This window comes from Akebia trifoliata, chromosome 6, assembly GCF_017979445.1.
Source record: "Akebia trifoliata isolate Shusen 1 chromosome 6, ASM1797944v1, whole genome shotgun sequence".
NCBI classification, from domain to species: domain Eukaryota; kingdom Viridiplantae; phylum Streptophyta; class Magnoliopsida; order Ranunculales; family Lardizabalaceae; genus Akebia; species Akebia trifoliata.
The window spans coordinates 5,556,626-5,578,956 of NC_141380.1; the positions used below are offsets into that span (position 1 = coordinate 5,556,626).

The window sequence follows — 22,331 nt, forward strand, 5'->3', positions numbered from 1 at the left end:
AATCTTTATATGCCAATTGGTTTGTTTCTACTTTATAGGGATGAATATTGCAGAGGTTCCATTGCATCTGAGAAACTAATTTTCATGAACCAGAATATTTTAATAATTCTTTTTGTTTTCTGAATGGAAACAATTACGTTATAGAAAAATTTTGACTATGATTTGATATTTTTTTAATTCAAAAGTGTGTTAAAATTTTACGAACTCTGCCCGTGTAGTGTGCCCTTTATGATACATTCCAAGCCAATGTAAGGGAAAAAAAAAAAAAAACAAACTTAACATCCAATTCTAGGCTCGAAACACGGGACGCAATTTGGATTTTAGAATCCGAATGCCCTTAGTTTCTGTCATAATTAGAAAAATATCGATTAATCCATATAAGAATAGCCCAATTTATTCATAGATAACAAATTTTCTTCTTACATATATACATGCAATTTACAATCAAACCAATAATACATAGAAACAAAAGAAAAGAAATACTTAGAATTGGATCCTGGCAGGTTGTGACTTTGTCATCCTGGTCACCCCATAAGGTTCATTGTTGTCACTCCTCCTATTGTTTCGGAAGGCAACCCAACCAATGATATAGAAGATCACGAGAACAACAAGTATCACGATGTTGGTCGCTGAAACCTTCCTCCAACTCTTCTTAAGGCTTGCTAGCACACCTGCCTTGCATGAATCACAATTGTAGCACAGTTGCTCTTGATCATTGCTCCACCTCAAGCAATCTATAGAACTTCCCAACAATCCAGGGTCTCCTGGGTTCCACACGGTCTCATTTATGTACACGTAGTTACATTCGGTTGGTGGCTTGCAACAACCAGACTATACGTATCACGTAGCAAGCAATAAAATGATCAAAAAGCCGTTAGTACAATAATTATATAGCTTCAATTATAGAGACTTATAAATTCAAAATATAAGAAGCTTGGTTGACCAATGGAGTGCACATTATCATAAGATCAACTTGATGGAATTTGAAACTTGTGGACTTCAATTATATTTTTCTGAAACAAATTTATTTTAAAATTTTTAAAGGGTTGGGGTTCCATTGAATCAAATATAAAGATCTTGACTGTGTAAGCACAACATTCAAAGGTTGAGAATTATCTTCAAAATAACTATTATCGGGATATGTATTATAGGAATACGTATAAATAAGGTTGTAGATCACAAAAAATTAAGAACTTAAATTTTCAACTATGAATTTCAAATTTGGTAGTTGAGGTAGCAGTCCTTTTCAAAGCCTTTTGATGAAGGGGAGGTGTTATTCGGCCAACATTCAAATTCATGTGGCCCAACAAGCCTTAGTGTCAATTTATAGTTAGAATGATTAGATCTTATTTATAATCAGCAAAAAAAATCAATAAACTACTTAATAATGAAAGGAAAAAAAAAATGGTAGAGAATGGACCGAATGACACATCATCGCTCTTGATTTGTGGTCTAGATTGGGTTTGAAAAAAAATTTATTTTTTAAAGTTAGATCTTGAGTTTGAAAGTGGACGGCCACTAAACTCCCATATTTAAAATTTAAATCAACAGTGAAAAAATCTCTTCTTCTTTTTTTTTTTAATTTTGTTTTTTTCAAAATTCATAAAAGTTCATGCTCTACATACATGTGGCATGTGACAGTAGTTTTGGTCACCACGTTGGCATGTGGTCCATAGAGAGATGGTCCTTCGGTCCGTATAACCCCATCTCTTACCGTTACACCATTTAAAAAACAATATCAAGACAAAACATAGTAATCATATAGGAAATAATTATTTTCTCCATTGTTTATGATCTTTCCACTATCATAGACAAAGAAAACCCTAAGGGAAAAATAGTCCTAAACTGAGTAAAGTCTATAGTTCTCTACAAATTACCACATCAACGCAATGTTGAAGTAAGTCGGTTCAACATTTTCCAAAAAAATATTAAGTATGATCTCCTCCTAGCCCCAAATCAAACTCTTTGCCCTTATCTAGGCTTTGTCATGGTCTTGTCCAAGGACTAATCTCAGGGCACATGTAACGTCCACACATTACACTCATTAAGTAAGTGAGGGTGCACCCTCACCCATGAGGAATTAATGCTCATATTAGATACACTATGTGAAAACTAAAAGATTTGACAAGAAAATTCGACGAGCCAAAGCCCACAAATTTTAGAAAGCAAATTTTGATGGCCTATGGCCGTTGAAATTTTTTATGATCCCCAATTCAACGGCTTAGAGCCATCAAATTTCTCCCATCCTCCATTAATTTAATGATTTCGGTCCGTTGAAAAAAAAATTTTGACGCCATGATCCGTCAAATTTTATGAAATTCGACAGTCTTAGGCCGTCAAATATAAGTTTTTTTCACTTTGTTTTATCGAACTCACTACCTATGGGCATTAATCGCCTATTATCCGAAATTGCCATTGAGCCAACCCCTCAGGGTCATTAATTAATTTTTATGTTTTACTTATAACCCAAAAAAAATTTCTACCTACATCTTGTGTGTGTGTGTGTGTGTGTGAGAGAGAGAGAGAGAGAGAGAGCATACGCTTCCTCTTACCTGAATTGGGTTGAGGTGTCTATAGTAGAACATATCAGGTGACTCAGGCACCCCACCATACTCTCTCCTCATCTTACTACAAACCTTGGAGTCCCTAATACAAGAACTTATCTTAACCCAATAACTCTCATCAGCTACTCTTTCCTCCAACCACGACCCTGAGTAATCCACCAGATAGTAATCAAGGTAGGTCCGATCCAACATGGTTCGACCCGACCCTTTATCCGTAACCGAATAAGCAAAGATCACGAAACCAATCAAAGCGGCCAAGATGAAGAACATAGAGTATAGGTACAACCATAAGAGGAAGGTGTTTCCATAACAGGCCCCAGCAAAACCAGCCAAGGAGATCACCATGATGGAGATCCCGATGATGATCAACGGCCACTGTAGGAATCTCATGCAGTCGGACGTGTTAGCTTTGCTGCTCAGCCATATCCCACCTCCTACTACAGGAATTGATAGTAAGAATGTCAAGAAGTTTATCAAACCAATCAAACTGTTACTAGCTCTCATCTCTCTCTCTCTCTCTTCAAGAATGAAGAATCAAGAGGACTTATTTATTTGTTTTAATGGAGGGAATATGGGTCTTGGTTGGTTTCCTTTCTTTAGTCTTAGGTTGCTTGGACTGAACCAAGGCGTGGGAGAGATATGGGGCAGTTTTTAAGGCCCTAAAGGTCATTTGCTTATAGAACAAATGTTATAGAATATTAGTATCCACTATTATATAAGACCTTTTCTCAAACCGAAATAATTACCAAGATGCAACTATAATATAAATAGTAAATCTTCGGCAAATACTTGATAAAGGTGGCAATCCATTACTATGTAGCACTGTAATGGGCCCTAGTCACCACCACCACCACCAATTATTAGAGAAGGAAAGACTAATCCCAAATGCCCACGTGGCATACGATATGGGTAGCGTATGATATGGGTAGAGCGGTAGCGGACTCCAACCAATATTTTAAAAACCGGATCAATGATGAACATTCAGAATTCAATAACGATTGGACCAAATGTATGTTTATCTATAAAAAAAAATTAAAAATATGTATTTTAGCCATTCTCTTAAACAAATGGTTTTCAAGCAACCATATAATTAAATGGATATTAATAATAAATATGGCCACTGGTGCCTTGGTCCGCATAGAGGCACATCCGGAATTTAAGGATTAATCGGCGGAAAAGTCATCCACGTGGCATTTTTTTTAAAATTCATGATGGGCCTAGAATATATAATGACCACATTGTCTTAAAAAAAATATCTCTATCAAAGAATTAAATTTCATATGCTTTCGTCCAAACTCAAAACTTTGATATTTATTAAAGCTATTTTCATGGGCCAGAATTCCCCACTCTATGACCAAAAGATGAATCACAGCCCATTTTGAAGCAATCAGAATGTTAGTCAAAAAGTCAATTAATCTAACGGTCATAAATTTTATGATCCGAAGGTTATTTAAAAGCTATGATGATTGAGTTACAGAATTAAATGGGTTGGACCCACATGCTTTGGATTTATAATCTGGTCCACTAAATTTTTGACCGCTTCAGATGTGACCATGAAAGGACAAGTCTTAAGTGGTGGGCCGTGGGCCCAACTTCCAGTCTAGTACTCGTTAATCATTTTTGTTTGAGCCCATTACTCATACTTCGAATTTGTCCTATCCATATCAACACTAAATTCATCATTATTTCTTCAACTGTCCACAAAAGATGTGGCGTTGGGTGAGAATGAAACGTGTCGTATAGAAATCACCAATCAGTTGGTTTTGATTAGGTTTGAATCCAAATGGGTGCCCAAATTTTCTGGATCTGTGGGTCCAAAAGTCGAAAATAATTGTTGCCCGCAGCCTTAAAATAGGATCTCTATTAATATTTGGAGAAGAAGATGGCTCCAACACAACCATCGCTTAGTTGGACTCATCGAGTCCAACTATCAAGAAGGCAGCCCGCTTCAAAATTTTAATAGAACCCTCTTCGCAACATGACACATGATTTTTATTATTTATTTTACATCCCTATGTTTTCATTAATATTTGGGATACCTCCATAGAAATAGAATGTGTCATGTTGCTGAGAGGCATTATTAAAATTTTGAAGCGGGCCACCGCTTCGAAATTTTGTCTACATTGGTTTCAAAACTAACTGATGGATCTCAATAATATATGAGAATAACGTTGAAGTGACTTCAACATTGTACCTACTATCGTATAATTGATGTGAAATTGTGTAAGAATCATAGATGCTTTTCATCGAGATATGAGTCAAAAAGCATTTATGATTCTTGCACACTTTCACGTCAAGATGTATGATATAATTAGTAGGTAGCCGTCATTCCACCCAAAATCAATAGGTTTTAGAGGAGGACTACTCTAGTCTTTTATGACATTTGACGTCGTGTCGTGTCGTGCCCGTTACAGGGAATGACATTGTGGCACCAACAATCTCACTCATAATGACACTCCAGCAAGTTGAACCCATGACCACTTGGCTCAGATACTACTTGTCGGACTAAGAGTTATTATTCCACCGAAAACCAATTAGTGTTAGAGGAAGCTAATTCTAGTCTTTTATGGCACATTGTGCCCTCATTGGCATATTTTTTAGAGTTGTCGCTTGTGCCACTAACGGGTACAAGTATTACAAGGACCTTCAGTAAATTAAAATATAAATTAAGGAGATTTTTAAGATAATATATTTTATAATTTGAGAAAATTAATTAATTTGATTAAAGACTTGATAATATTAAGTTTAAATGTAAAGGTGGTGAACCAATTCTATTTCACCTTCTTTCGTTATAATAATGAAGGTAGTGGTTATACTCTTTTCCAACTAACGAGAAACCCGTGGATAATGTCTTTCTAGGATAAGGTAAAAGAAAATGTCCAAAATATGACTTGTAGTCTTGAATTTTTTTCATTTAATTTTTTAAGATAATTTCTACGATAATATTAGATAGAATAAATCGTGTTTTTATTTATTATTCTTATACAACTTTTATCTTTTAGTTAATAAATCTTTGACAATTTGAGTCTACTTAGGGTTCATCCAACCAACTCGAAAGTCCACTAATTTGGGTATTAAAACTATTGGTTTGCATCAATTGGCAAGGTTTGGCCATAAATTGGCCCATACATAACTATCCTCATTAATCCCAAAACTAGATCGTATTTTAATTACGTTAAGATAATGAATCGGTGTACCACCATACACCTTAATCATATTGATACTCTAATATTTTCACTTAAACTTATTCTGATCATCAATTATTATGAATTTTGTTGAAATCAACAGCCTCTTATGTGATCATCGATGAAATGTTGTTAATTAAAGAAATCACAAATTTATTTTTCATTTATCGAATTTTTGACCGAATTTTAAAACTTTTTTCTTTCTTTTTTGCAATCCAAAATCGAATAGAACTCGAATTTGTAGCATATTCTGAATTGCTAATAAGGAACCATACATGCATTTCCTGGAGATATGAGTGTAGGCGTCAAAATTTTAAAAAAGCTCTTAGAAATTTTATAAATCAAAATAAATCCTTAAAAGCCATAAATGGGCCCACGCATTCAAATAAAGCACATTGATACGTACCTCATACAACTTAGGTTTTGGGATTTCGCAGATAAAGTTCAAGGTCATGTAAGTCCAAGTGATCCACATAAAATATTGGGCCTTACACCAAAATAAATGAGTTTGGCCCTTGGACAAATTTGGCCTTGAAATGAATCAATCAAATCTCTTTAAGTCAGAGTATAATTGAAAAGTTAAATTATCCTTAAGTTTATAAATACCAAAGTCCTCCATCTCTCAGTTGGAGGGACTTGGATCACTTTCTCTCAAAAGACAAATGCCCTCTCTTTAGAGAAGAAGAAGCTCTTTAACCCTCCTTTAGAGACGAAGCAAAGTTCTTCAAGAAACTCAGACTCGGATTAAAGATAAGATAAAGCCTAAAGCCTTCTCTGGAAGCCAATAAATCTTTCTTAGTCGATAAAACACGAAGTTCGGAGAGAAGAAAATTTATAAATACTTTTACAGAAAATCAAGTACAATAAAATCACCATTAAAGCAATCTTCTCAGTCGATCACATGCGAAGCTTACAAATAAGAAAAGTTACACACGCTATCTTTGTCTTTGACTGTTAATTAGAGGATAACACTGAGATTTGTACTCTCATTATTATCAAAATCAATAAATATCATTTGCAACCTTATTTCATGAATCTTGAAGTAGATTTGTGAAATTTATTATCAAAAATGAGTTATAACTCGAGAAAAATAAATGGTCCTCAACACACATTATGCAACTTTGAGTCTTATTTCGCCCTAATATCAAGTTAGCTCTAATTAGTCAGGTATATGTTGGAACGAAAGCACCATTATTAAGCTATCAATTAATTAGAGAACTAGATCTTGAAATTGAATCGACCCATTCCACTAACTTACAAGATTTGGTTCCCAAGTCCAATCTGGATCCTATCTCAATCCTATGGGATGAATGTATCCAAGATCCAGCCTAATCGGATCATAATCCGATACATTGGCAACCTTATCATTGATAGAACCATTAAAAAAAAGAAGGGAGGGAGGATATTTTAAGTTTAAAAGCAAGAATGATGCCACTTTAGCATCCCTTTAACCCTTTTAATTGCAAAGAAACAAAATAATTTCAATATTTAATGGTTTGGACCACTCTTGTTGGGCTTGTGGTTGCCCCAATTTCACGTAATTGACATCTTATTTGTCTTTGATTGAATTAAAATCGAAACCAAACTTAAAGTTGTCTCAAAAAGCTCTGTGGCCAACTTTTCCTTTTTATCATTTGTACGGATATCATTATCATCTATGTTTTATATCAATTATTCTTGTAACTTCGAACATTATTTTATAAGGATGATTTCAAAGAAAGAATGCATGTTTACTAGGGATCGGTGCATATTTCTTAGAAAATTATTTCATTTTAATTCTGAGGAAACATCTTTCCACTGAATTGTTCATTTTATAGAGGGCCAGATATATAAATTATGACATAAATTAAGTTTTCTAATAGACTCGTGATAATATGACTCGCTAGATGGCATACTCAAATGGCTCCATGACATGACAAGTTCAGGTATCATAGATCTGAATGCCTCGGGATACGAGATTGCACTTCCCCATAAAAAGTGTATCCCGAGAGTGTACAGATCTACAATTCCTGAACTTGTCCATGTCACGAAGTCATTTGAGTATGCCACCTGGTGAATCATATTATTGGGACTCTTTCTAATATAGTTGTGGAATTGGCTAATGTGTTCATAGAAAAATCCTAAAACTGTGACTTAGGGACATGGAGGATATTGAGGGATTTGCACAAACGTTAGACTTTCCTAACTATTCTGTAAAAACTTCAGTTTTTGGGAAAATTACTTAATAAAGAATGTGGTAGGGACTTCTTTCTAAATGCAGCATGACTTTTGGGGTGATATCTTAACAACTCAATTTGTAAAATCTTTTTTTTTTTTTTTCTTAATGATCCCTCACCTGAATAGAATATCAAACTCAAATCGTCGAGATAAACAGTTTAGATCATGGATACAAACCATTCAAAACATGTATCTCAACAATTTGATCGATGTAAAAGGTTGATCTTGACAATTAGATCACAAGTTATAATCAATGGTTTGAATTGTTTGTTATAAAAGGTGTCTTGTGTTCAATTTGTGACTAAGATCCAAGTACGTAAGTTGTTGCACATCAGGTTCTCGGGTAGTCGTGGGGGTCTGGGTGTGTAGTCCCCGACCGAAATTCTTGGGGACATAATGGAAATTATTTTTTTAGGGTATCTGTGCAATCAGACCAAAGTATAAATATACAACTATGACCTAGGGTTTTCTTATTCGGAAAAGAAAACAAATCTAAGAAAGATGAAGTGGAAAAGGGGTTTCCTTTGTAACCTTTGCTTGTTAGTGAATAAGATTAATCTCCTCGGGGAACATGGCACAAAAAATGGTGAATCTCATAAATCTGTGTTTGTGTTTTTGTTTTTTTCTTCGTTTTGCATTGTGTGCTTGTTATTTTTTTGCGATTTATGCAATATTATTTATCTCGACACTTTAATACCTAATACCTTAAAAAAAATAAATAAATAAATAAATACCCTCAAATGCTTATTTTCAAAGTGTATTTAATGCATCTTAACATGTGTTCTAAGGGTACATTAACATAACCCTTCGAAATGTGTAATGATTTTCTGACGTCCCCTCTAACACACGCCTCCATCAAGAATTGTAGATCAATTGCCTCGGGATACACATAATCATAAAAAAAAATTATTTTGTATCCTGAGGCAACTGATCTATGTTTCTGAGATGGGGGCGTGCGTCACAGGGGAGCGCCATATTATCACAGTTCTTTTGAAATAGGCATTTTATTTCAATTAATCTCGTCCGCTAGAAAGAGGTTGGAAAATGTGAGTACTATTAACTGGAGAAGTATGTTAGCTGAAGTAGATACCAATTTTAATTGTAGAGTATTATTAGCTGAAGTATGTACCAATGACACCTTCCCAATAGTTATTGTCACTGAAGGTTAATGATAATTTTGAGGTACCACTTTAGTTTATGAGTCGTGCTCTGAGTGACCTCGAGCCAAAATCTCATATCGTACTTCACGACATGAGAGTGAATAGGAACCATAGATGCTTTTCATCAAGATCAATTTATGGTTCCTATCCACTCTCACGCCGCGAAGTGCAATATGAGGTTCCAGCATGAGGTCACTTCAGCATTATTATTGGTTTGTTTGAAAAAAAGAGAGGCCTCCCGAATTTTCCAACTGATGACATATCCCTTCTCCTTGGCTTTGTGGGCAACTAATAAAATGTTAGGGCACATCGTTTTGGTGAAATTTTTTAAATACCCTTTGTGCCTCGTGACCTTAGTCTACTATTAAAAATGAAATAGTGTTACGTTTTGTTTTATTTTATTTTATTTTTTTCTCCAAAAATACATTGTTTGGAGTCTTCAATACTAGATTAAAACTTCAATTTATTTAGAAAATTCCTCCAAGAACTATTATTTATTTATTTTTATTTATTTTTCAAAAGATCCTCATTTTAGAATTTGTCAAAGTCATCTATAATTAGGAACTACTGGAACGCAATCAGAAACCAAAAGCAGTCTAGTGATCTTGTCTCACACTCTCACTTCCCTCACTTGAAAACCTTATTGGGGTGGTGTTAGCAAAATTTGGTGTGGCAATAGAAGTTCTCTTTTTACCTTATTTGGTAAATTGCATTTTTCCTTACTTATTTGGTCAATATCCAAACAATTTTAACACATCTAGCCAAAATCGTATTCTTTGATTTTTTGCTCTAGTGTGGTCCATGCCAAATATTCCTTGACGTTAAAGTTAGATTCATTCTTACATCAAAGAGAATCTATCCTCCTTTCCAATGGCATGTTGCTTTCTTATTTACAGGTTTACCCACCCATTAAACCCTAATTTACCAATTTTATGCCATTACATTTCTTCTAGTATCTATCACTTGACCTTCAAAAATCAACAATTATCCTTCTTAGACATGCCCCCCCCCCCCCTCTGACACATGCCCCCTACGCCCCCATCACAAAATCGTAGATCATCTATCTCGGGACACCCAAGAAATAGATCTATGATTATGAGTACCTCTAAGAAAATGATCTACGATTCTGTGATAGGAGCGTGTGTCAGAGGGATTGTTAAAAAATCATTACACTTTATAATATCACATTAGACTTTTTAAAATAACAGGACACCGATCAACAAATCCCTAAGTGACATATCTAAGATTAAAATATGTTGTATATTTGTACCTATCAATAAGTTAAACGAATCATGTTCCTTCATTCCACTTTGTCCAAAATCACGTCTTAAATTATTAAAAGAATATTTACTATTATTTCCAATGTCTCCACTTGCATTCTTTTAGATCTTGCTCTTGTATAAACTTCGATTAGAAGATTTCTTCTAAATGGGAAGTAATTGACCTTCATTAAACATGCCTAAACAATCTTAGTTGAATCTCTCTTAGTTGTAGAGACTTACTAATCTCTAGTTCTTAGATTCGATTTTTTTTAATAGCTAGATGGTCGCATGCAACACACATATATCAAAAGAGCTTATTTGTAATTAAAAATATTGATTCAAGGGTTTTTTTATAAAAGATACTTTTATAATTTAGAAAACTAAACAACGTGATTATATGATGGTAGGTTGCAAATTTGTTGATTTTTTTTACCAAAATGACCGTGATTATATTAAACTTGAATATACAAGTAAGAGCATTTACAATGACTCAAATTTTTGTATCCTACCACTTCTACTTTGCCTCCTCTCATTACGACAAGTAAAGAAATGGGATTAGAACTTCAATGTACTAAAATCAAATAACTTGAAATCATTAATTTAGCCATCAAGGGATATATTAGACATTTTCAAGATTAGTGGGCCCAAAATTTGTGCCTCATGACTAAGGCTGACAATGATCTGAGCCATACCTAATGTCTTAATCGATCCAATCCGAAAAATACATGAAAAATTGAATTTTTGGATCTGATTCAGATTGAAATCTTAGATCTTGTACAATTTTAGATCGGATTCAGATGTACCCCAATCCATTCCGAACAAAAAATCGATCGGAACATATTTTAATTTTTCTTTTATATTCTTAATTTCATATAAATATATATAGATAACAAGTTTTAGTCTTTTTGGTTTCCCCCTATGTTAGTAGTTGAAACACCCCTCATGCCTCTTTCTCTCTCTTGCCCATAGTTAAAAAAAACAAACTTTTTTATTTGATCACCTTGTGACATTAAAAAACATGATCCGATGCAATGGAGTTGTAGATGACAATTACATGAACTTAAAAAATAAAAAATTAAATAGTTATTTTTCACCATTGAATTTTATTTTTAAATTTGAATGCTCGGTGATCATCCATTTTTAACACCTTGGATCAAATTCGAAAAATAATTAAATTTTTTTTTAATATAAATATTTTCATTAAATCTAAAAGACAGTGTCGTTAGATTCTAAAAGAATGACCTTTTTTAAGATTTAAAATCTAAAAAAATAAATATGTAGGCAGTGGGCAAGAGGAGGGGGAAGCTCTCTCTATTGGTAATGTCATTGCGCCACATGTCAAACGTTTGTTGAGTTGTGAGCCAACCTCGTAGGGGTGAGTCATTTAAAAAAAAATTAGGAAAATTTTATTTAAAAAAAAAAAGAACGACACATTCAACACTTTAAATGCTGCTATATATATATATATATATATATATATATTTAATTCGGCACTTAAAGTGCTGATTTGAATTCCTTTTAATAATTATAAAATATATTTTACTTTTTTTATTTATAATAAATTATTTTTTTAGGGTTTTTAAAATAAAATTTTCAATTATATATGATTTTATATTTTTTATATTTTTAAAATTTCTTTGGAAAATTGATAATTAATTTGAAAATAAGGTTTGCGTTTGGATTAGTTTCGGATTTAGGATTAAATGAAACGAATCAGATTAAAATTCTGTTCACATATTCTAATTCAATCGGATCGGATCGGTATTGGAGTAGTATTGATCCGATCCGTTGTCAGTTTTACCCATGACTTTCTTATGTTTTCATAGGTGGCCGAAATATTTTTGAAGGACTAATGAGGATATGTGGGCCCTAAAAATACGCAACCACTCCTGCAGTGGTGGAGTAATGCGATACAAATGTCAGACATGAAATCACGTGCTTAGATGGTTAAAAATTAACTCATTATGTGTGTTTGGAGTTAACCAAAGGTTAGGATTAGCGAATCATAATTTTAACCGGATTCTATATCCTCGTGATACATCACACAGGACAAATATTATAAACCGACACATCTCGAGGAATAAAGAATCGGGTGACAGATCAGGTGGATTCCGGCTTATGCTTTTGCAGGAACTTTATGGAACTTTTTTTTTTTTTTTTTTTTTAAATCTTTATAATAATGTAACGCTGACTCTGAAAGTACTGTTTAGAGAGAGATGAAAAACATGGGAACAAAGGCAGATAAAAGTGGGCCATATATTTAGATATTCTTGATAAATAAAGAGAGCTGCTATTAGAATTTAGAACCTCAACTTTACTTGTTACACCCTAAATATAAAAAAAAAAAAAAAATTTAATAAGTGAATGATTGAAAATAAGTAAAAGTTGGGCTGCCACAATAAAAACTTTACCATTTTTGTCTTCTCACATTTCTATTTTTTGGGTTTTATATGAGCTTAAATATTATTGTAAACAACTACTAAAATTGTATCAATGAGTATTACGAGATTTTTTGTATTAAAAATTGGAGTGTATTAAGTAAAAGTTGAGTTATCAATAGTAGATCTCTAAATAAGGATTACAGAATTACCATACGAAATTATAAGAAAAATGTTCTAACATAAAATTTGATATACGCCACGAAACCTAGAGAGCTGAGGATCTTGGATTGCGAACATGGCAATCCATGAGGACCCAACAACCCTTAATAAGGCTAACCTAAATTGTATTATAATTACACTTTATTGTCAGAGTTAGGTAATCTTAAAGACCCCCACCCCCAATGACTAAACTACCTACTCTCATGACTTTGGCCAAAAACTCTTCACTTTTCTTGTAGAAATTCATTGTCTTTAATTTCTATGTGCAACTCCAATCAATCTTCAAATCTCTAAATATATAAATTGAGGTTTCTGGTTCTAATTTCAATCGGCCTTCAAAATGAAGATACTCCCTTTATATTATTATTCACATCATCAAATATAAAGGATAGAGAGAATTTTTGTATGGCTTCTCTTTGTCGTTGTTCGCCTTTTTTAAATGCTTGTTATATCCTTATTTTTTTTTCATAAATATCGCCTTTGACCTTCTCTTTTTATGAGATATGTTTTAAATATCATTGTTTATCCTTTACTTATTATATTCATTTTCATTTTTTTTTCAAGTAAGTGAATAGTATTTTAAATAATGAATAGTAATTTAGAGATGGGGTTGGTTAGGATTCAAAGTGATTTGGAGTTTTCGAATTTGAAAAATAATAAAGTTTTGGGAAGAAAATAGGGGGTTTTTCAAAATAGTAGAAAGTAAATATTTGAAGAGAAACTTAAGAAAATTCAATACCTCATATGAACAGACAATGGTTTTTTTTTTTTTTGTTTGAAAAAATCAAGAGTATTTGTTTTAAGGTCAAAATTGAGGGAATTTTGGTAATTTTATTTCAATTTATTCTGCAATACCCAAGTCTAAGGGTGTGACAACAATTTGAAAACACATAGATAACTCTAATTTTCACTAAAAGTCTGACAGATTATCACAAAATCACTCTTTAAACTTCTAGATCTATGGGGGTGTGTTGGTTTGTTTTTATTTTTTCACCTTATAAAATTATTCAAGCAAAAAAAATAACTTTTTTTTTTAAAGTTGTGTTTGGTTATAACATGTAGTGGTAATATAAGGGCATCGAGAAATCAACTTGATCAATCCAAGATGAATTATGTTGTTGATAAAGATGTATTTCATAAGGTGGATACACAATTTAGAATATTAAAATTTTATTTATTTACATTTTTGTTGAGGAAATTGTCAAGAATGTTGCCCCTTGAATTGAAGGTGGATTCATGATACAAAATTAAAAGTGACTATTATCAAACTGAGCATTTCTTATATTTGGGTTATGATCAAATTGTCACTTCTTGTAACTCTTCTCATTCTCTTTTGGATAAAAAAAAAATTAAAATCTCAAAGAATTTTTCTTACAAAAATCCAAAATCCACCGATCACATGAACATACGTGTATTGAATGGCATCCCTAATTTACAAAATTACCCTTTCATGCTTGACATGGCACAGACCGAGGAGTCTGTGAGCACTATGAGCAAAAAACCACTCTTTTCTCTCTCTCTTTTCAAAACATGGGTTAGAGGTTTTGGAATGGGCTGATTTTTGGTGAGGATGATCTCTACGGTGAGGAGATCATCATCACCAAAAATCAGCCTATTCAAAACTTCTAACCCCATCAAAAATGATTTACAAAAAATGGACGGTCCAAGATTTTTCAACTTGTAAACTGGGGCTAAAAGTTTTGGAATGGGCTGATTTTTGGTGAGGATGATCTCCTCACCGTAGAGATCATCCTCACCAAAAATCAGCCCATTCGAAAACCTCTAACCCATGTTTTGAAAAATGTTTGCCAAATGTTTGTTGCTGAACGGGACCCTATATATATATATATATATAGGGTCGCGTTCCCAAGACTCATATAGCGACTCACATCGCGACTCACGGTAGAGACCCTCCGATTAACGTTAGATCTGCGGTTGAGATCATTGTAACTTTACAAACAAATGTAAACAATAGAAATTTTTGAATTTGCAACTACCTCCCCGTAAACAAACAAAAACAAATCGATCTGAAATCAGATCTGAACTTCATCTTCTTCCTTCCTCTTCCTCTTCGACAGAAACAAAAACAAACGAACTCTTCTTCCTCGTTCCTCTGCAAAATCAAATGAACTCATCTTCCTCTCCTCTCTTATCTCTGTAGTAAACGAAGATGAAGACGGCAGCGACGACGACTTCCACAAATCTGCTCCTCTTCGACAAGTCTTCCTCATCGACGATTTGAGACGGCGATCTGGTCCATTTCGATGATTTGGGCGATTCATTTCTAAACGACTTCTTCCTGACTCTCTCTCTCTCTCTCTCTCTCTCTCTCTCTCTCTCTCTCTCCCTCTCCCTAACTTGTTCCAAATAAACCCTAAATTCGATCTCTCTCAAAGGTAACCTTAATTAGTTTTTAAAATTTTTTATTTTTTAATTTCATGTTCTGCTGAGTTTTATGTGTGGATTATGTACATGTTGGTGACACTCTCTGTTTTACAACCCGAATGCCACTTTTATTTGTTTAATCTGAAAATATCGTTCGAATGGCAGCCGCCTTGTTTGTGTTTTTATTATAAATGCCTGAAGATATTGATTGTGACGAATCATCGAAAACCCCATACGGTGTGGTTTCTGCGTCACTATTCTGTTGGTAAATAATTGATTAGATTACACCATTGGGTGCTTCAATCCCTTCATTGGCTCAACAATTTGTGTCCCTTTCCAGGTTTTATTGACAAAAAATGTTGATGGGTTGAAGTTTGTGAAGGTAACCTTGCAAGTTTCTTATGCTACTGAGTGTCTGCATGCTAGTGATTCCCTCTATGACATTTAAGTTTAGATAACAGTAGGGAGAGAGAGATACTCTTCTCATGTTTGGGGTTTTTGTAGATAATGATAGAATAATGTAAGTCACTGTGAATGGAATTCCTAGTGTATCTTTTGCCTCCTTTCACCAAGTTATGTTCCCTAACTTGCATTATTTTTATTATTTCAGCGATTGCTACAGTTTTCACAATTTCTGAGATTCTAAAGATTAGTGGACTGGCTATTGAGAAGAGTAAGAAGTCCATTTCTCCTCATTCTAACCTTCATCATTTATAAGATATCCACTGCTAATTTAGGAATTGTATTAACTAATGTTTCCTGGGTTGGAACAGAGTTTTTGACATCCATAGTGAGTTCTGTTGGTTAAACCTTGGCCTAAAAAATGGCTATGTGTCCCATTCAATTCTGTCTGGTTTATTGTCCAATTCATCAATTTAAAATTCATGTTTGAAATTCTAGTTTACAGATAATTGGGGTGAATATGGTACGTAATGTCTTATACATCAAAATCCATTTTGATTGAAATTGGAGTGTCTTTGAAATGTGGATTTGATTGAAATTTCTGTTTTATGTGTTGTTGGGATAAATTTTTAGCTTGGTGAAGTTAATTATTCTTCTTATATTTGTAAATTTCCAGATTCTTGAGAAACATGTTTATAGGAACATGATTTTCCCCTCATTTGAGTGTTAGATGGTCTTGATCTCTACATGAGACATGGGGATTGACAAACGAGGTTTAAAGGGTGGTGGAGGTTATCTTGGGGGTTTCCTTCAGTTGTTTGACTGGAATGGCAAGTCGCGTAAGTTGTTCTCTAACATGTCTGATTCTTCAGGTATACTTTTCATCTAAGTTTTTGTAGATAATGGAGATATATGCATAGTAAAATGTGAAAATTTTGACCAAAATCTTGTCATACATGCTTGTTCTGATTTTGCTGTCGTAGATGAAACTCTCAGATCTTACTTCAATCCTGGAGGATCTTTTATGTTTGTAAAGTGCATATAATCTGACATACATTTGATTATGTTCCTCAGTTTAGAACATCGAGGAGCTCCATTTGGGTGAAGACTAATCAACTACAAAAAATTATCAGAACGGGACGCACAGGCCATTGGCTCAATCATAGCAAGGAACATTGCCTTATTGGGGTTAAGGGGAACCCAGAAGTAAGTAGGAACATAGATACAGATGTCATTGCAGTTGAGGTTCGAGAGACAAGCCGTGTTATTTATTTGTTATGTATTCCCTTAAGGCAACAATGAAGTGGGAGCAAACAAACCGGAAGGGGAATGGCAGGCTGATGAACTCATATGCGTCAAGATTAGCTTTTAAACTAAACAACGAATTGCCTTCCCTTATAAGTCTTATTTTTTCATAATGAGAACTTGTTTTCTAAGCTTGTTAGTTCTGATAGATGCATTTACTTAATGAAAGGAAGCAGTTTTTTCCCCCTATTTCAGCTACTATTGTGAAAGTTTTGGGAACAATTATGCAGTTAAATTCCTAAATTTAAAACAGATAATGATTGTTGGAAAGCTAAACTTGTTTTTGCACAACTTTGTTGAGTAGCTAGTGCACTGGGAACAACTGAAATTCCACTTGAACAGATTTCGACTGTCCGAAAGGAAATAACTCATTTTTGCAGGCAATTAAACAAGTCAGTGATTGTAGCTTCAAAGTAAGAATGTTAGATTGAAATAGTGAGAACTGATATGGTACATTTGCACTATCTTTCCCCTAGAAAGTTATAACATCCAAGATTCCACCAAAAATAAGTTTCAACAAATTGTGCTAGCGAATGCATTCATGCCAAAATCCACCAAAGTCTTGTATCATTTGTTAAATTCAAAAATCAACAGGACATCAGTGTTCCCTTCTCTATCCTATCCATGACAAAATAAAACTCAAAAAGAAAAAAATAACTGAGTCCATTCTACCAATACCATAATCAAACAAAAGTGTCTTATATTTCCCAGTTTTGACGGGGAGGTGTTTATTATTAGAAAATTTAGAATGCTATTTGAGGTTTTTGGGATTGAACATCAGTTTTTATGAGCCCATCAGTTGGATCTCTTCTCTTTTGAGTTTAAAATTATAAACCCTTCACAATCGAATGGATCAAACTACATTTGCTCAAAGGTAGATCATGGTCATTCTGAAACTCTATCACAACTCTTAAAAGAGAGAGAGGGAGAGAGAGAGAGAGAGAAAGAGAAAGAGGCAAGTGCACACAATTTGTTACCACCTAATCGTTCCTACTTCATACAGACATTAATAAAAAAGTACTCACATTCGTTGCCTAAATCGATCAAAATTATATACCAATTCAAGCTCCATTTAACGACAAAAAGAAGGATATTATCCTTTTTACAAGTTCTTAGTTTTTCTCACATCACATACTTTTTAATGCTACCATACGACATTAAAATGATAAGACTACATATGAAATGCCACATTCCCATGTAATAAGGAGCCCCAAAAGATAAGAGGTTCAATTGGGTAAGGCCAGCAGTAATGATCTTCACATTGCAAATAATTACAGCCACCAACTTTGGTCCGTACACGCTTTCATCAGTTCCTTCTCCCTGTTTGTTGCTTCTGGCATGTGACTAAAGAGATTCATCGCCGTCTTAGCAGCTGCATCAAACATAATAAATTAGTTTAAAAGAAAATATCATCACTCGTTCATGAATATGGGAACTTGGAAATGCAAAAGCAATCTCCACCTGATAATTGTGTGTGCTATTTACATAATTAGAAGGTCCTTCACTAGCCATTGAATATGAAGTAAAATGGGAGTTATTGTAAAGTTGTATGATGTGTTCTAGTTGTAGAGTAGACCATAAGAAATACCAAATCAAACACAAATGACCATAAAAGTTCTTCCAACCTAGAAAAACTAAAAAAACATACCAGCAACTGATTTTGTTCCTTTGCTAACCGCTGCATTTCCATCTTGGACTCTATCTTTGACTAACTTTCCTGCAGACTGAATTTTCATATGCTATCAGTAATTAAGTGATATATGCATATATTGTGGGACCTATATGGACTAGTAAGCATACTAATGTAACAAGAAGTGGTAATTATATAAAAAATGATGCATGAAACAATGTCTACAGTGGTCCAGACGATGAAATCAAAAGCAAATTTATAAGTGATGTTACTCACAGCCAGTAAAGCCATACGAATTTTTCTTTCTTCCTCATCATGTTCCACGTACTTCTTTATCTTTTTCAGTTTTTCATGTTTCATCATGGCCTAATTCTTCACTTAGAAGTGTCAACATATCACTATCACAATTGAACATAACATGTATGCTAAGTCAAGGCTCCACTATGGATGTCAAAAACTCTGTTCCAACCCAGGAAACATCAGTTAATACAATTCCTAAATTAGCAGTGGATATCTTATAAATGATGAAGGTTAGAATGAGGAGAAATGGACTTCTTACTCTTCTCAATAGCCAGTCCACTAATCTTTAGAATCTCAGAAATTGTGAAAACTGTAGCAATCGCTGAAATAATAAAAATAATGCAAGTTAGGGAACATAACTTGGTGAAAGGAGGCAAAAGATACACTAGGAATTCCATTCACAGTGACTTACATTATTCTATCATTATCTACAAAAACCCCAAACATGAGAAGAGTATCTCTCTCTCCCTACTGTTATCTAAACTTAAATGTCATAGAGGGAATCACTAGCATGCAGACACTCAGTAGCATAAGAAACTTGCAAGGTTACCTTCACAAACTTCAACCCATCAACATTTTTTGTCAATAAAACCTGGAAAGGGACACAAATTGTTGAGCCAATGAAGGGATATGAAGCACCCAATGGTGTAATCTAATCAACTATTTACCAACAGAATAGTGACGCGAAGAAACCACACCGTATGGGGTTTTCGATGATTCGTCACAATCAATATCTTCAGGCATTTATAATAAAAACACAAACAAGGCGGCTGCCATTCGAACGATATTTTCAGATTAAACAAATAAAAGTGGCATTCGGGTTGTAAAACAGAGAGTGTCACCAACATGTACATAATCCATACATAAAACTCAGCAGAACATGAAATAAAAAAAAAAAAATTTTAAAAACTAATTAAGGTTACCTTTGAGAGAGATCGAATTTAGGGTTTATTTGGAACAAGTTAGGGAGAGGGAGAGAGAGAGAGAGAGAGAGAGAGAGAGAGAGAGGAGAGAGAGTCAGGAAGAAGTCGTTTAGAAATGAATCGCCCAAATCATCGAAATGGACCAGATCGCCGTCGCAAATCGTCGATGAGGAAGACTTGTCGAAGAGGAGCAGATTTGTGGAAGTCGTCGTCGCTGCCGTCTTCATCTTCGTTTACTACAGAGATAAGAGAGGAGAGGAAGATGAGTTCATTTGATTTTGCAGAGGAACGAGGAAGAAGAGTTCGTTTGTTTTTGTTTCTGTCGAAGAGGAAGAGGAAGGAAGAAGATGAAGTTCAGATCTGATTTCAGATCGATTTGTTTTTGTTTGTTTACGGGGAGGTAGTTGCAAATTCAAAAATTTCTATTGTTTACATTTGTTTGTAAAGTTACAATGATCTCAACCGCAGATCTAACGTTAATCGGACGGTCTCTACCGTGAGTCGCGATGTGAGTCGCTATATGAGTCTTGGGAACGTGACCCATATATATATATATATATATATATATTATTTTTTTTTTTTTGAGTTGTGAGAAGTTAAATCAAAGGACATTGTTTTTTGAGTTTTTATTTAAGTAATCTTATTATTTTTAAAAATATTTTGTATTTTTCATCTAATCGCTAAGGAAGATAGAAAAAATCATTATTAAAATCTCTAAATGACAATTAATTTTAGAATGAATGTCTAAAAAAAAATTACCCTTTTTTTTTCCAATAGGTTCAAATCAAACACTTTTTAGTTGATTTGGTATGTAACTATCGAATATTATAAATTTTGTAGGTAATTGTAGAAAAAGAGACAGAGGCATCAAGCCAGTATGATATACTATCGAATATCATGTAAATCTTTGCATTCATATCGAGTATTGAATCTCTATTTATAGGATGGGAGGTATTTTTTGAACGTTGCAAAAGTAATTCAGTATTGATGCATCAAGCCAAAAAATTTACACATAAATTCTCTCATATGAATAAGAGACAGAGGCTGATGGTGAAGAAAAAGATAAAGAGGGAGAGAAAAGGAAGAAGAAGAAGATTAAGTAGGCTCTTAGGTGGGTGCACAGAGAACAAAGTTAAATTATTTGAATCTGGTAGAAAGAAAGGGAAATATTAACTTTCAAATAGGTACATTGTAATTTCAATTTAATGGATAATTTGTAAATAGTACTTATGATGAGGATCTCAAAACTTGAATAGTAGTTTTTTTTTTTTTTATAATAATTTTTTAAAAATATTTTTTGAATTTATTTTAGTGTTTTATTAGCCTATGGTCTTAGAATTATATTTTAAGGGTAGTTTGATAATTTTGAGATATTTTTCAAATTTAAGTTTATTATGATTGAAAATTTATAAGAGAAAAAGTTACGAAAAAATATGTTATTTATTTACTATTTTTATTTTACTAAGACTCTTGGTTGATTTTATTTATTTATATAGGTTGTGTTAGGATTTATTGAAAAATAAATGAAATAAATAAAATTATAGTTATTGTTTGAATGTTAGTACATTCAACATGGTTGGTGCAATGAATTCATTGGGGTAATTCAATAACATATATATTCCTTTAATTTTTTTCTTATTTTCTATCATTTTTTACAAATTTTTATTAAAAAATGTTGAAGTAATATTGAAATGTACATTGATTCTCACATTATTGAAGTGGGTATATCTACGAAATCATAGATGCATTTCATTGAGATACGACTGAAAAGCATCTTTGGTTATGTGTGCACTTCCACATCAACGATGTACATTTCAATGTTATTCCAGCATGACTATTTTTTATGTATTTGTGAGAGATCAGATAGCCATCAAGAATCCTTAATCCTTTAAATAAATTAATTCATAAACTTTGTTTTATTGATTTTTCAAAATTTTTTTTAATCCTTGAGTTTCGAAATCTACAAACATCAACCCTTAATTATTTTTATATTTTCTTAACCTCTAATCCTCATCATACAAATTTTATCCCTTTTCAGACCTGGTTAAAAATACAATAATTATAAATTTTTTTTTATTTTAATTTATTTTATTATCACATCAACTTTTGCTAATGCCACACTAATTTCTATGTAACTCACCAAAGGATTACACACAGTTGGTATGGCGTTAGTAAACATTGGCGTGCAATAGTAACTATCTGATTACATCCTTATCTCAGTCCTTCACCCAAATCTCAAACTTAGTTTTGGTGTGTAAAAATGTAAATAGTTATTTATTTCCAGACAAAGCTTATCCATGAAATTTGAGTAAAACCAATATGGACGCAAAGCAACATTTTGAATTAATTCACTCTCTCCAACACAGAGACAAGGACATAAACGACAAACTCCTGCGCT

General features: G+C 33.4%; 1 protein-coding gene and 1 long non-coding RNA gene across 3 annotated transcripts; one reads left to right on the plus strand and one right to left on the minus strand.

Moving 5' to 3' along the window:
• Positions 1-368: 368 nt before the first annotated feature.
• LOC147399850 (tetraspanin-3-like) lies at positions 369-3,289 on the minus strand. Its single transcript, XM_086445381.1, has 2 exons — positions 2,553-3,289; positions 369-831 (listed from the first exon to the last, which is right to left on the minus strand). The coding sequence occupies exons 1-2, from the start codon at positions 3,066-3,068 to the stop codon at positions 484-486; spliced, it is 864 nt and encodes a 287-aa protein (XP_086301507.1). The 5' UTR covers positions 3,069-3,289; the 3' UTR covers positions 369-483.
• A 12,393-nt stretch (positions 3,290-15,682) lies between these two features.
• On the plus strand, positions 15,683-17,274 carry LOC147399851 (uncharacterized). Of its 2 annotated transcripts, XR_015179135.1 has the most exons (3): positions 15,683-16,046; positions 16,452-16,647; positions 16,850-17,274. It is a non-coding gene; the product is annotated as an uncharacterized LOC147399851 (long non-coding RNA). The 2 variants fall into 2 exon arrangements; XR_015179134.1 differs by having other exon boundaries at positions 16,452-17,274.
• The last annotated feature ends 5,057 nt before the right edge of the window (positions 17,275-22,331 follow it).